Genomic DNA, 15,886 nt, shown 5'->3' on the forward strand with positions numbered 1-15,886 from the left:
CAATCAGTAAGGAAAGGAGGACGGAAGAATGGGAGAGAAAGAAAATGGAGGGAATTTGGCAAGAAGCATGAAGAAAAGAACAATGAAAGAGAGAGGGAGATAGAGCTAGAAATGGATGAGAGGGAGAACGATAAAGAGAGAGGGAGAAGGGGGGGGGGCAGAGGATGGGGAGATGCAGATAAGAGGCAAATTTAAGTAGGAAGACAAAGAGAGGGATAGGCAGAAATAGATGGGGATGCCCATATCGTCCCTGTTTTCACGAAGTGACGGTAGTGAAAAAAAATTGCATTCACTTTGCGTGACGATTTTCCTCACTACCGTCACTTCGTGAAAACAGGGACGATATGTCTATTTATAGAAGAAGGTGATAGTTGATGATGAATTGAGCTAGAGTACATGTAAATTGATTTCCATTTGATTCATAAAAAGTACAATCGGTGCCATCTCTTTAGAACTCATATCCATATATGTGCTCATCACAAAGGTTGCAAAATTAGTAGGGAGAGAATTCTTAAGATTTTCCAATAGTATACTTTTATACAGGGTAGCTCATTCTTACCGATAGTGGTCGTCTTCCATGATGAGGCTCTGTTTGGTACTCACAAAATGCAATAACAATCATGAATATAAACTCATGACAATAACAGTAACAGAACAAATGTGGACTTTTCAACAACACAAATGTTGCTTATTTGTAATATCATATTACATGACTATAGACGATAGTTTGTTTTTAAATCAGGCAAAATATAATCATTAATTCTTAGACATTTTACTTTTTGAAAATAGACTCGCATAGTTTCAAAAGCTCTTAAACAAAGTTAAAGGACAATCTTGGCTCAACAAAGATCCACACATCAGATATCAAAATTGTTGACATATTGTTGTATACCAAAGATTCAATTCCTTGTTAAATAATAACAAATTGATTTGAATGTATGTAGCATTGGAAGATACAACCTAAATACTAGTGAACATGTATTTCCTACTGATAATGAATGATGTCATTCATTCACTTTGAAAAGCTTCATGTCATCCTACATTACGATAACTATGAAGCAAAGTCCATCAAATATGAGGAAGGGTATGAATACCGGTAGTGCATATACAGTTAAAAATAAACCAATGGTGTAATTCACATACATGTATGAGAAATAAAAGTAATGGAATAAAATCCTCTCAGCATTCTCTTATTGAGATTGGATATTATAAGATTATTTGAACATATATTTAAATGTGTTCACAGAGCCTGCCATTTTCAATAATCTGTCCAATTAATTCCAAACTATTGTAACACTCTGGGATTTGTGTGTATTATACAGGATGGTAGCGTGGATGGTAGAGTGTTGACTTAACTTAACAAATGACAACGAGACGAAGAATATAAAATGCAAGATGGTAAATTTATTCAAGAGAAAAAATACAAAAAAAGATGGTTCTCATATATAAATGCATGTATGAGTAGCATCCCCTTCCAAATAGGCAGGGGCATTCACTGTTGAATCCTTACCTGAAGGTGATGAGGACCAGAAGAAGAACTCTGATTTCATATTTTCACAAACTACTGTATATATATATATTACTGGAGGTATGTGCTAGGACCTAGTGACTCATAATATTTCAAAGTGAAGGGGAAGAGGGAGTGTGTCTGAAGAAGACCACTGAATAAAGAGAGAGGAAGAGAGAACTAAAACAATGTAGGAATGCAATGTAAAGGATGGTCATTTCAAAGGAATAAGCATCGGCTATAAAGAAGGAGTGAACACAAGAGGTAAATAATCTCCTCTTAGATTGTTGAACTTCTGGGGATACAGGGATTAATATATTATACATGACTAGAAACTATGAGGGATGTTTCATCTCTTACTCAAATATTGAAGACAAGAGAGGGCTATGATTAAAACATTGTTATATACTTAGGCACATTCTGTGCCTAAGTATATAACAATGTTTTAATCATAGCCCTCTCTTGTCTTCATCTGCCTTCCTCGTATGATACAGATGAATGCCACTTACGGTACATTCATATTCTTCTTATTAATAAGATGGTGCCAAATTATGTGTGCACTTCTATATTATATTACCACATTCAAATTCAAAACATTTCCCCATTGGCATCCACTTCAGAGTACTAAACATTGCATTTGATGGAGTCTCATAGCTTTGGTTTGATAATATTATCACAGCTCACTTTTGTACTTTCTGCAGTTTATGGGTTTGTTCTTGATATTGATTTGACCACAACAGAGCAAAAATAATCAAAATGAGGCCACACCAGTGCATTATCAGGGGCGATAGTGAGCACTAAAAAAAAGGGGGGGGGGGCAGGGTTCCCCTCAACCACGCCCCCCCTTGAGTAAAAAAAAAAAAGAGAATTCGGGGAAAAATGGCATCTAACAACATTCCCCCCTTTTGAGTTAGAAAAATTGAGAAATAATAGGGGAAAATATAGGGAAGAAAAAAAAATCGGGGAAAAAAATAATAATCAGGAAACCCGATTTAAATTGGGTTTTTATCAGGCCTGGAAATATACAGCAACTTTATTAAAACTTGATTAAAACTTGATTAAAAGGCGATTTTGATTATCTCATACCATTGATTCTTGTAAAGCTGAAGAAAGTTTTTGTTCAACATCAGTTATGCTACTTCCACTTACAGTTTAACATGTAAAGTCCACGTACACATCAACATTACCATGAGATATACAATTTGGTAAAGTATTAACATAAATGGAAAATAATTGACCCTTAACCATCAATATGGTTAAGGGATCAGACTTAGCTCCTTTAAAGTGAACAGCTTGTTCACGATCCATCAAATAGGAACTAAACCATTTCATGCATTCATGAGAACACCCAATAGCAGCTAATAGCAGCTAATTTTACAAATAAAATTTTGTAATCAATGGTCTCATATGCTATACGTAGGTCTATAAAAGCGACATCGGATATCTGTTTATTTTCAATGTTCCATGACAAATACAAGTTTCATTATTGCTGTTGTTGTATAATACTTTGGTCGAAAACCAGATTGATTTGAAGAAAAGAAAAACAAGTTCAAGATAATATTATTGTCAATAATTTCAGAGAGTTGGTGGTGTACTACCCTCTCTATGATTTTGCTTTCAACTGACAGTACAGAAATTGGGCGGTAATTGCTTGGATTGGACATATCCCTTTTTCCAATTTCCAGACTATGCAGATATATTTTGTCGGACTTTTGTATTAGATGTTTGAGACACTTCCATATATTTCTTTTGAGAATTTCCATTAAATTTTCATTAATAAAGTTACAATCACTTTCTCTTTTTCTTATACTAATAAGATACATGTATGTAACTCAATATTTAAGAGATCTAAATTGTATAACTGTTCCTAAATCAGGAAAGAATAGCAGTTCTGTGATTATGGACACGTTGTTTCATTAATTCAACAATATCATCTGTTATTCATGGACAAGCATTTTTACAAATTTGTTTATGGCATAACATTCACGACTGAAAATTAGATGTTCCCATATTTCCCAGGCACGATCAACATTACTAATATCTTTGCAAATTTGCTAAGGCAAGAATCCTTTCCTGATCAAAGTTCTTGAACGAACAACATTGTACCGAGGTGTGATTTTTATTTTACTAAAGTTGTAGGAATATACAGGATAGACAAAAAATGATTGCTAATATTACTTTTTCACAAACCCCTGCCTAACAGTAGAGTACTCAACATTCTGTGTCACCTGTGTGTTATGAAATACAGATATAAACACACTAGACATACGTCACTTACTTTTGCTAAGCTAAGGCAATTTATCTTGTTTCGAAACATTTTACCATGTTGAACAAGAAAAAGGCTTTAAATTCATATCAAGGGTTGACCCTAAGATGCTAAGAATATTCAGGTGTTTCTTCATCCAATCTGCTGGGTTTCTCTAATTAACCATTTCAGAGCTTCTTCTCGTCCTTGTCTTCCAAGCTCTGCACCCACAATCTCTTGGCATTGGCTGTGGTAATCATTTACCCATTTTATCTATGCCATTAGGAGAAAAAAGAGAAACAAAGACAAATGCATAAGAAGACAAATATATTGAATTATTTTGTTCTCATAAAAAGATGGACAGAGCTTGAAATATAAAAATCAAGAAAATATCAGACCACTCCATTTTCAGCCTAAATTAAAACCAAATTTCACAGGTTTCAAAAAGTATGCGGTATCTGGTTAAATCAAGACTAATCCATGATAGAGAGTGTCAATAAGGCGTTTAAAACAAATGTTGTATTGCCCTTTGCGACCGACCCAAATGTCTTGAAATCTACGGTCGGCTTTTTAAATTTTTTTTTTTTTTTTTAAAGTTTTTTAGAAGAAAAAAAATGAAGCAAAAAAACTGAAAAATATCAGCCCAAAGAGGGAGGAAAAAAAATCTGGCCGACCCACGTTTTGGCACCTACATTGTAAAGGGCAATACAACATCTCTTTTTTTAAAGGCCTAATTTAAGTAGCAGAACCAAATGGTTTTGGACACCTAGCCCTGGACAACCACTCATAGGATAACCACCTTCTAGGACAACTACTCCCTAGGAAAACTACCCCCTAGGACAACTACCCCCTAGGACAACTACCCCTCCCCCCCCTGGAGAACCACTCATAGGATAACCACCCCTAGGATAACCACCTTCTAGGACAACTACTCCCTAGGAAACTACCCCCTAGGACAACTACCCCCTAGGACAACTACCCCCTAGGACACCTACCCCCGGGACAACTACCCCCCCCCCCCCCCTGGAGAACCACTCATAGGATAACCACCCCTAGGATAACCACCTTCTAGGACAACTACTCCCTAGGAAAACTACCCCCGGACAACTACCCCCTACGACAACTATTCTCTAGGACAACTATCCTAGGGGGTAGTTGTCTGGGGGTGGATGTCCAGGGGGTAGGTGTCCTACGGGGTAGTTTTCTGGGGTTAGTTGCCCTAGAGGGTGGTTATCCTAGGGGCGGTGATCAATTTTACAGGCTAGTCCACACAACCCAATGCTTCTTTATCAATACAACCTCAAAGCAATGTGCATGAAACTCTCTTCATCTTCTCCAAATTATATCCACCTCCTTTAGGTCTGCAAAAGCTTTCTATCTTTTGCTAATACATTGCAAGGCATGCTAATTACCATTTTCCCCTATTTTAAATATAGAATAGAACTAGATGGAACTTTGACTGCGCGCAGTCGAAAGTGATGCCTCCGTCATAGAGCAATTTTACAAACCAAAACAAAAGAACTTTTTCAAATTCATAACGCGATCACGAGAACGGGACATAACGTACGTACAGACGTATGTACTACAGACGTATGTACGTACAGACGTATGTACGTACAGACGTATGTACGTACAGACGTATGTACGTACGGACGGACAGACGGACAACTCGAAAACATAATGCCTCCGGCTACTTCGTAACGGAAGCATAAAAATGTAAATGTGGTCATCTGAATACAATCTTTTGAAGTTTCAGACACATATAAATAGGAGGCACCTTGTGATGGACATTTTGCAGATATGTATATTGAAAACCACATCATTATCTGGATAAAAGGCAATCAAATTTTTGCAATAACTTCATTTGTATGCAAGCAGAAATATATAAGAAATTAAATGGTGAAAGTTTGAAATAAATCAGACAAATAATAAAAGAGTTATGAATGTTTGACATATTGACATCACTAAATGTATGTGAATCTCAAAGTGGCTATTTGGTCAGTGAATTATAATGGAGTCAAGGACAACTCTTCCGTTTGTCATGTACAAAAAAAGTGCCTTCTGTCACAGCGCATTACCCAAACTATATCATGGATAGCATGTTATCATAGGTCCTTTAAGGGTATTATGTCCCATTTGCAGGCCAAAAAGGTGAAAAGGTTAAATTCCAACGGCATTTGAAAGACAATACTAATTTAGAACTTCCCTCAAAACGAAGGGGCTTGAAAATGATTTATAGTGGGAAAATAACGACCATTAGTTGTCAAGTTGCACGTTTTATGCTGCACAAAGATTCAATCAGTTTAATTTTAGTAGTGGGTTATTGATGTAGACAAATGCTCATGTACCTGTTGCAGCTCTTTTTATGTATGTTATTACCAAAGAAATCTAGATGGAACTTTGACTGCGTGCAGTCGAAAATGATGCCCTCGCTATAGAGTGATTTTACAAACCAAAACGGAAGCAATGTTTAAAATTCAAGTTTGATTAACAGGTTCTTAGAATATTGTGATTACAAGCTATTTCTCATATACATGGCTCTGCACGATAAATACATGTCTTGAGTTTGATAGTAATCCATCTGTCGGTTCTAATGATGCATTCACAAGCTATTTATAGGCAAACATAATGAGCCCATGACCTTTGACCTCATGATCCTAAGAACAAATCGGTTATCGGCTCTGCAAGATCCATACATGTCTTGAGTTTTATGGTAATCATTCCACCGGTTCTTATGATAGTGTGATCACAAGCTACTTTTGCATACATAATAAGCCTGTGACCATGGGTGTCGATCCCGGGGGGGATGGGGGGGATATATCCCCCCCAATATTTCAGGTGGGGGGATGGCCTGTACAATCATCCCCCCCCCCCAATAATTCACCCTAAAAAATAAAAAAAAAATAAGAGAAAAATTAACGATGAGAGCCTGATGAGAGTAGTTAATGGTTATTACTCGCAAGATGACCATCAATATACACATTTTGCTATCTCATTTTCATAATACATACATATACGAAGTAAATGAGACAAGAATAAATTGAATTCTCGATCATACGGCTTCATCAGGAATTGATGAATTAATTCACTTTGTTAAATTGACAGCAGCATAGAAATGCAGTGCGCCAAAAAGCAACGAGCTAAATGTTAAGCGCGAAGCGCAAAAGTAGCAATCTGCAACATAAGACCATCCTGGACAATGTAAACATAGATGAACTCTGTGACGAATTCGTGATGAGAACAGAGACAAGGAGAAAGATTTTCGGACATTAGTATGACTTATAAGATAGTTCACTAGTTATGTTGTTTCCGTTCACCCTTTTTAAAATTCACGTCATTGTATCTTTATTTTTATTTTATTTCCTGATATTTCCTAAAACATTTTTCATTTTTGGAGAAAGATTATTATGTCACAACTTATTTTTGTTTTATTGAAAAGCTGATGTAGGTCTATGTCACTGGCGTACTGGTTGGTTCAACCCTCCAATAAAATCAATCCATGAATTATTCTCAATTTCATACAAGTGATTAATAAATGTTCGTGATATCACATGATTTTCAACAAAATTCGCGTTTCTTCATTTCTGTTGCAAACTGTCACATTCCCAAATAGCCAGGAAGAGCATATATTTTGTATAGTCACTAATGGGCCAAATTAGTGGCCGTTAACACTAACAGTAGTATACAATTCCTTTCCAGAAGCTATTGCGACAAGCACTGCCGGGAGATGCTACCCACCACTGTCTTGGGCTGTGCATGCAAATATTTGCGAACGAACGTTCCATACATACAGCATGTGAGGAAACTGAATTTAAACAAGGATTAATATAGAGAACAGTAGGCCTACAACGAATCGTCTTCTTTCTCTAAGAATTTAGTGAAATGGCAAAGATTCCGCGCTTTGCGCGGGAGGGGGTCAACTGAATTCAGACTAGGATTAAGAGTTATAATTAAATGAAACGTCAAAATACACGATACAACGTATCATCTTCTCTTTCTAATAATTTAATGAAACGGCAAAGATTCCCCGCTTTGCGCGGGAGGGGGTCAACTGAATTCAGACTAGGATTAAGAGTTATAATCAAATGTAACTTCAAAGCTTCCGCGCTTTGCGCGGAAGGAGAAAAAACTGAATTCAGACAAGGACACGATACAACAAATCGTCTTCCTTCTCTAATAATTTAATGAAACGGTAAAGCTTCCGCGCTTGGCGCTGGATGGGCGAAAATGAATACAGAAAAGGATTAAGAGTAATAATTCATTGAAACGTCAAAGCTTCCGCGCTTTGCGCGATAGGGCGGGGGCGAATTGCAATCAGACAAGGACACGATACAACGAATCGTCTTCTTTCTCTAATAATTTAATGAAATGTCAGAGCTTTCGCGCGAGAGGGGGAAACTGCATTCAGACAAAGATTAAGAGTCGAGAATGGCACATCGAATCGTCTTCTTTCTTTATTAATCGATTGAAACGTCAGAGCTTCCATTGATCCATTGCCGAAAATATTTTGGCAACTATCATCCCCCCTAACCACGGATACAAATCGACACCCTTGCCTGTGACCTTTGACCGTGTGACCCCAAAATCTAATCAGTTCATTGGCTTTGCAAGATACATGTATACATGACCCAAGTTTGGCGGTAATCCATCAATCAGTTTGTGAGATAACGTGATCACAGCTATTTTTGCATACATAATGAGCCCTGTGACCTTTGACCTCGTGACCCCAAAATATCATCAGTTCATTAGCTCTGCAAGATACATACATGACATAAGTTTAGCAGTAATCCATCTTGAGATAACGCTGATCACGAGAACGGGGCGTACAGACGTACGTACGGATGGACAACCAGAAAACACAATGCCTCTGGCTACTTTATAAAAAGATGTCAGTCAGTCAGTCACTCACTCAAAAGTGTCTGACAGTAAAGTCTAGAAGGTAAACGGGTTTCCTTGCATAATTTGAATACTAGGACACTGCTTATGTTTAAATTTCACAGGTAGGGCAAACATGACATATTCATTATTCCTGCAAAGTTCTACAGAATTTGATGTTGGCTGCAAAAGGGACATATTATCTTTAAAGAGTAAAGACCCTCCTGAGTTATAATTTCTGAAAACTACATTTAAGATGTTTTGTGTCTTGAAACAAATGCAAAAGTTGTCTGGCTCTGCATCACACTAACATTACTGATTCTGTCAATTCGAAGTGCCCACACGTATAAATTAAAATCATATAACTGTTTTAATTTTTGTCCAATTTCATTCAAACTTTCACTAGTCTGCTTCTCTGATTTTTCTGCATTCCTTCTGAGTGGTTGTCTATCAAGGTTGGATTTTCCTATAAAATCAGGAAAAGAGTCTGAACTTCCCCTCTAAAATGGAGTGTATTTGCTTGCCAGGGTGGATACATACCTCTTTTTCTGTCAGCAATGATGGATCAATCATCTTGAGTTGGATCGGGGCAAGGGTAACAGTTTCAAAGGTCACAAATTTCTTGCCACTGAAAGAATACTAGGGGATAAAAAAATATTAAAAGTTGAAATGCATCATTGAAATAAAAATGGTCTGTATGCAATAACTAATTACTCTGCTAGAGACCACTTTAATCAATTATGTAATCATATGAGGTATATATATGTAAAGTCTGGTCTTCCTGCAGATTTGAAGTAAATAAATACATTTTAACCCTTTTTTGCTGGCTGCAGCTTACGTACAACTGTGATTCATCATGAATTAAAATATTGAGACATTGCTTCTTCAGGAGCAATCCCTAACAAATGAAAGGAACAGGACTTACATGTATACCTCCCAGGGTCAGTTAGGTCTGATTATGGACGTGACAAAAAAGATGGATGATGGAAAATCCCAATTAGTACAGGATATCTAGCCATCCTGCCGAAAGCCCATGGGTGTAAATGCAATTTACTGTCTAAAAGTTATTCTGAATAATTATTACGTAGTTAGTAGAAATAATTGTTTACTATGTTTTGGAAAAATAAAAATTATAACAAATTCACTAAATCTTACTAAAATCACATACAGTGGAAAGTAATGGACACATATTATATGGGTTCATGAGACTACTAATGATTCAACCAATATGACGTTTTTAACTTATTTTCAAAATTTATACCCTCTCAGAAGTACACAGTCTTTAAAATCACACTGATTATTTTATCGTCATTATCCTTATTGTTATCCTTATCATTAGCATTATCATCTTTATCCGCATCCTTATCATTATAATTTTTTTCCTATTTATCATGAAAAGTTCCCATTATTCTTTTGTTTGTTAGATTGCTTATAATTGCTCATTGAACAACCAATCTTTTGCCTGATAAATCATTCAGCACTGCCGGTATTGAAAGTCAGTTTATCTTCAAAGCAATCCTATTTCAAAACCTCAAGACCTACATGTACATGTACACTGTACCTTCAAGAATGTTGTAGTAAGAGAAGAACTCACCTTTGTATTAGCTGGCACAGCTAACACAATGTTCTCTATCCTTATGCCAAATGAGCCATCCTCGTAATAGCCAGGTTCTAAGCATAAAATATCAAGAGAGTCAAGGGGGGGGGGATGGAGGGGATTTTGGGAGTAAGAGAGGACAGGAGAGAGCTCAGTGATTTATGTTTCTCCGGGCCCCTTCAAAGGGAATATCTCTACATGCACATCAAAGGTGATTTATCCCTTTTGCAGACTTGTGCAGACTTGTGCAAACTCCATGAAAATTGGAGCGTTTGAAATATGTCCTTAAGATATCTGGTGTGCGTTCTACAGTCATAGGTTCTAAAACTTTTTTTTAAAAGAAATGAATAACTAGTGCAGTTTTCAGTCATGAGAAAGGGTTTGCATGAAACTACATGTAGCTGAATACCAACAGTCAAAGCCAATAATTTGCAGCCACCTACAGAATAGAGCAGTTCAATCATATTATTCAGTGCTAAAATAAAATATGCACATTCCAACAGTCGGCAAAAATGCAGCTGACTCTGTGCATGTTTTATATACGTAGATGAACCTTGGCAATGCACTGCATGTTCGCTTGTGTAAAATATATGCAATTCTCATTCTGACTATAGAAATACAATTATTTGTAACATGTGAATAAAATAATTTGTAACAAGGCACTTAAAAAGGGACTAACCACTGTTAAGTACATGAAATACATCTTCAAGGTGAACTAACAATAACCTGTTTTTTATGAACAAATATCCCAAGTTTATTTTACTTTGTATTCGCATGAATTTTATCAGCTCAATGTCCCGAATAACTAGCTCACTGGAACTTCATCTCCAGAAGTGCTATCTGTTATAAACATGCCATCTTGAAGCAGGGCACCTAAAGCGAGTCTAAATCCCATATCAGTGACATTTTACAGTGCCATCCACATGCTCCTGCTCAGAATCTTTTCACGAACTCGCTTTTAAAAAATTGAATGTACTTTCATATTCTAAATACCAAGATGGCAATAAGTTTCTATCATTTAGCCTGGAAAGAGTAATCTTTTCAGCACAGTGTGTTTATGCTGAAGCATTATAATAAGTTCAGGGCAATATTAAACCTTATGTAGCAAGAAATAGTTAGGTGACATACATGTAGCCCAAAATCAGGTTAAATTCTTGCTACACAAGCCATAGGATCAAGGGAAAGCAAAGAAGAAAAGGAAGAACAACAACAACAAGAAATGAATAACAAAAGAAGAGGAAGGAAAAGATGAAGAAAAAGCCTTAAAGGCTTACCATCTGACATGAAGATGCCAGCTTCAAGCGGGGCCTCCGAGCCAGGCCCAACCCTGTAGCTGATGAGGTGTGGGGGCTCGTGGACATTGAGGTATGATCCTATCCCATGTCCTGTGCCATGCATGTAGTCTAGGCCTATCTCCCATAGATGCTGTCTGGCAAAAGAGTCTAGCAAAACCCCTGAAAAACAGAATTGATCACAACACTTATAGCAGAGTATTTCATAGGGGGCTGCTGGTTGGGCATACATGTATTGAGCCTTTAATAGCAGACAGCACAGGATAGCATTATGCTCTGTGATATGTTTACTTGCTGATACACTGGATCTCGATAGAGTCAGTAAACAAGCAAGAGCATAGCTTACATAACTTGGAGGCCTTGCCTGATGAATTTACTGCTTAAAACAAAAGAAATCAGAAAAAAAGAAAACGTAATCAAACAAATGCTACCATGTAATAAGAGAAGATATGAATACCCCCAAAATATCATTTTGTTTTAACTTTTAAAGAAAAAATGTTTACATGATTGCTATTCAATATTTGCAGTATTGCAATATTTTAGCCAAATCATACAAAATTTAGTTTTTTTTATTTTTTATTTAATGGCGTGTAGTACATTGCAGACAATCTTAAATGAGCTCCTAAAAGAACAGCTCGGTCGGAAAAAAGGAAAGTTATGATTTGATGCTACTGAAAATATGCACATACATTGCATTACATGTACAACTCTCCTCTTTTCCACCTTAGACTGTTCATAAAATATAACATTTAATTGTTTTTATAATGACATTAACATTGCAGACAATCTTAAATTTCCTACAGAAAGAATATGCATATACATGTACTCTCCTCCTTTCTAACCGTAAACGCTCCAAAACAGTGCAGTGGTTTACTGCAAGCACCATACATCCTGGCTTAGAAAACAAATGCACAAGTGCCGTTGGTAAGGCATGTAGGTCCACTGGCTGCTACAAGCAGTTTCTGTACCAATGTGAACCATAAGATTTCCAGGTCTTTGTTTTATTTGTTCATTTTATTTATTTTAGTACGGTAATAAAAAACCTGCTTCCAGCCGCAAGGCTGTTTTTCAGCAAGTCTGTATACAAATGAAGAACAACACAACAATACAAAAATGACATGATAACAACTACTTATTTACAAAGATCTCTGCTTAGATCCACCTCCACCTGAAGCACTGTCCCTCCTTCAATGGAGAAGGTGTAGCTATCATAGATGGAAGTATCTTCATCAGATACAATTGAATCAAGAAAGGTTTCAACAACAATAACTATGGACGGCTGCTTCTCATAGCAAAGGTTGGAACATTCTTTATTTGAACCTTTTAAACGTAATTCACATGTTTTGACTGCCCTAATTTGTAGATCCTTGTTCCGTAGTCTATGGTCAGGCTAGTGTTGATGTCCTTTAGATCCATCCGTTTAAGGCTTGGTTTTCCTTAATTCGTAGCAATTTGAGAATGGTACAGGGTTTCTAGCCCATTAAACCAAGTACACACCAAGGCTGTGCTATACATGACTTGACTTAAAAGCATACTGTTGACTCATAACAGATCGTGTTCAAAGGATGGGGTGATCAGCACTTCAAATATTTTATCACACACCTGCAGAGCCACATCATTAGAATATGAGATTAGTACATATAAAAGCATATACATTCTCCATGAAGCAAAAGGCTAAACTTTCATTCAGATATGTCAAAAACAAACTTTTAATTAACAAACTATTTGTACTATACATACATGTATTAAGTCTGAAGTCATAAGAAAAAAAACCTCCTAATATCCTAAACCTTTACACACCTCGTGTTCCTTCTGGGAAGACTGCCGTTGCCAAGGAGATAACACCCTTCAGAACTCTTGTGAAACATTCCTGGATTGAAGCAATCAAAAGAATTGCAAATTACAGTGATTGAACCCAAGGCCACATGTTCATAAATGATGGCCAAGTTAAACTCAGACCCCGACTTATAAAAAGTTGCAATTGATCTGGTAATAACTGCATCCACTGATTTATAGAATACCAAGTGCCAAGCTCTTTATTCTCTATGTCTGCTATTCTGCAACAACATTGATTTTTTTTTTTAATGAATCAAATAATGAAAGATAAATGCAAAATTAATTTCATGATGACACTATCTGTATGTTATTTAGTTTCAGGAATATAGTAATTTTTATGGTATTGAACCAAAAAAAAGAATATCAACTTGAATCCAACAACATAGGCAAATATTCATGTAGGTGGACTAAGTTCAATCTGGTTTAAAGGTAATAGAAAGTTTTAGTAAATTTTGAAAATTGGGTGGATAGTGATTCTTTACAATTGTGATATATTTGGATGCCCCTGTAGATGTATCATAAGCACTAGAAAAATTAGCCCCTAAAACACTTCTGCTTTCCAGAAAAATTGAATATAAAAATTTACCGGTGCTTCCGGTAAATTTTGAAAATTTTTAAAATAGCGTCTACGGCCATACAATGGTAGCTGCGACCATGAAAATCTCAGAATATGTAGGTGTGATATATAATTTCCAAACGGGAATAGCAAATCGGATTTTATTCAAGAAACATTGTTTTATAGCTTAATTAATATCTTGACCTTGAGAGGGAGCTATTTAACATAAAGAATTTATTATTTACAATATCATAACTTTAGACTCTATTTAGACCGCGACAACGATCACTGAATATTGTAGGGTTGCATATGCTTCCAATATGTTCATTTGAACCAAATTCATGACCCCATATCAAAACTTTGTATTTGACGTCATTGCGGGCATGTCCGATTCGATAATTTCATAATTGCCAGAAAAGTACTGGGATTATCAAGTGCATATTACTTTTCGGATAAATGTGTCTTTTTTTTCTCCAATTAATATCATAGTTTGCCTTTTTAAAGACATTTAATGCCTAAATCACCCTCCTTTTCACTGGAAAGGCGCCTGCAGTGTCGTCAAATGCGTCATCACCGAAACTGGGCTTTTCTCTGAGCGTTCTGAGTCACCATTTTTAAGGTTAGATTACAGAATTATTGATGATTTCTAAGAAAAATCATTGTCATGTTTTCGGAATCTCCGTCAAAAATTATTCTACATGTCTTTAAAAATTTTTTTAGCTCGTTTTGGTAAGAGTGGCCCTTTAACCCTATTTTAATGGGGCTATTTCAGACCAGGTTTTTACTGGGGGGGGGGGGTCAATTCGACCCCCCCCCCCCAAGATCTCGGCCGTTTCACCGCCGATCGCCGCGAAAATTTGCATGCATGTCAAGTGAAGTGTATAGAATACTATGGTAATTTCAAATTTTTGAAAAATTGACTCATTTGCATATTTATGGTAATTTATGCAAATAAGGTCATCAAATTCACATTTCTGCCAATAAATCAAAGATTATTCATGTTTACGTATTCTTTTCACTACATATATTTATTAGACCATTTGGAATAATAATACAACACAAAAAATTGGAAGAGCCAGGTTATTCCTTATGTTATCTCTTGTTTTTATAATTTCTTATGTATTTCATTGTTTTTTAAACTTATGTATTTTATTGTTTTTGTTGTTTTATTTCATTTATAACTACAATTCAACTATTTTGACCCCCAAAACAAACATCTAAACTGTAAACAAGACTGAATAAAAAAAGGTTTTATCTACTTTTAGGAAAAATGACTTTTACATATGTTTTGTACACAAATCATGAAAATGAGCGATTTTCGGGCTGACATGCAAAGACAAAAGGTCACGTGACCTTGTAACCGTAGGTCCGATTTTCGAAAAAATTGTTTTAAAAGATGCGTAAAACTCAAAAGTAAAAAGTCATGAGAGGAAATTTTTTATATCTGCCGCGGTTTCGGAGTAGTGACGAAATTTCTACAGGGGGGGGGGGGTCAAATTGATTCCCCCCCCCCCCCCCCCCCCAGTTAACATAGGGTTGACACTTTCTTCTCAAAATTCTCAAAAAAACAAGCTAGGTTTTCAATTTGAAAGAGAAAGACATAAAAGTCAAGTTTTTTTCATAACTGAAGGGACAATCTGAAGGGACAAAGAGAAGGGTTTAGCAGACATTCGTTACCTTCTGATGTTGAGTAGGTGTTCCAAAGTGAAATGTTCTTGTAACATCAGTTGTTCCGTCTCTGTCAGGTGTAACAATTCAAATATGAATAGGAATGGATGATACAGTGTACATGTAGACTGCAAGATGAAACGTGTGTTACATCCATTCACAAAACATAGGACTACTTGACAGAGAAGTGTTGGGCCACTTCATGCACCATGGCTCAGGACGTCCCAGGTGCAAAACTACTTCAATGCACTTGTGCCCTTTGGTAAGGAATTAATCCTCATCACCAAGAGAGGACTTAAAGTCATTGGTT

General features: G+C 36.3%; 1 protein-coding gene across 1 annotated transcript in view; it reads right to left on the reverse strand.

Annotated features, from left to right (window-relative positions):
* Positions 1-1,384: 1,384 nt before the first annotated feature.
* Positions 1,385-15,886, reverse strand: part of LOC115918058 (xaa-Pro aminopeptidase 1-like) — a gene marked incomplete at its 5' end in the record, with an annotated part of 33,420 nt that continues 18,918 nt past the window's right edge. The window contains 6 exon segments of the mRNA XM_030985659.1: positions 1,385-4,025; positions 9,168-9,266; positions 10,222-10,298; positions 11,499-11,678; positions 13,317-13,386; positions 15,586-15,646. Coding sequence (XP_030841519.1) covers positions 3,906-4,025; positions 9,168-9,266; positions 10,222-10,298; positions 11,499-11,678; positions 13,317-13,386; positions 15,586-15,646 — 607 coding nt within the window.

Source organism: Strongylocentrotus purpuratus, unplaced genomic scaffold (genome assembly GCF_000002235.5).
Source record: "Strongylocentrotus purpuratus isolate Spur 01 unplaced genomic scaffold, Spur_5.0 spur5_scaffold_15, whole genome shotgun sequence".
Classification (NCBI taxonomy): Eukaryota; Metazoa; Echinodermata; class Echinoidea; order Camarodonta; family Strongylocentrotidae; genus Strongylocentrotus; species Strongylocentrotus purpuratus.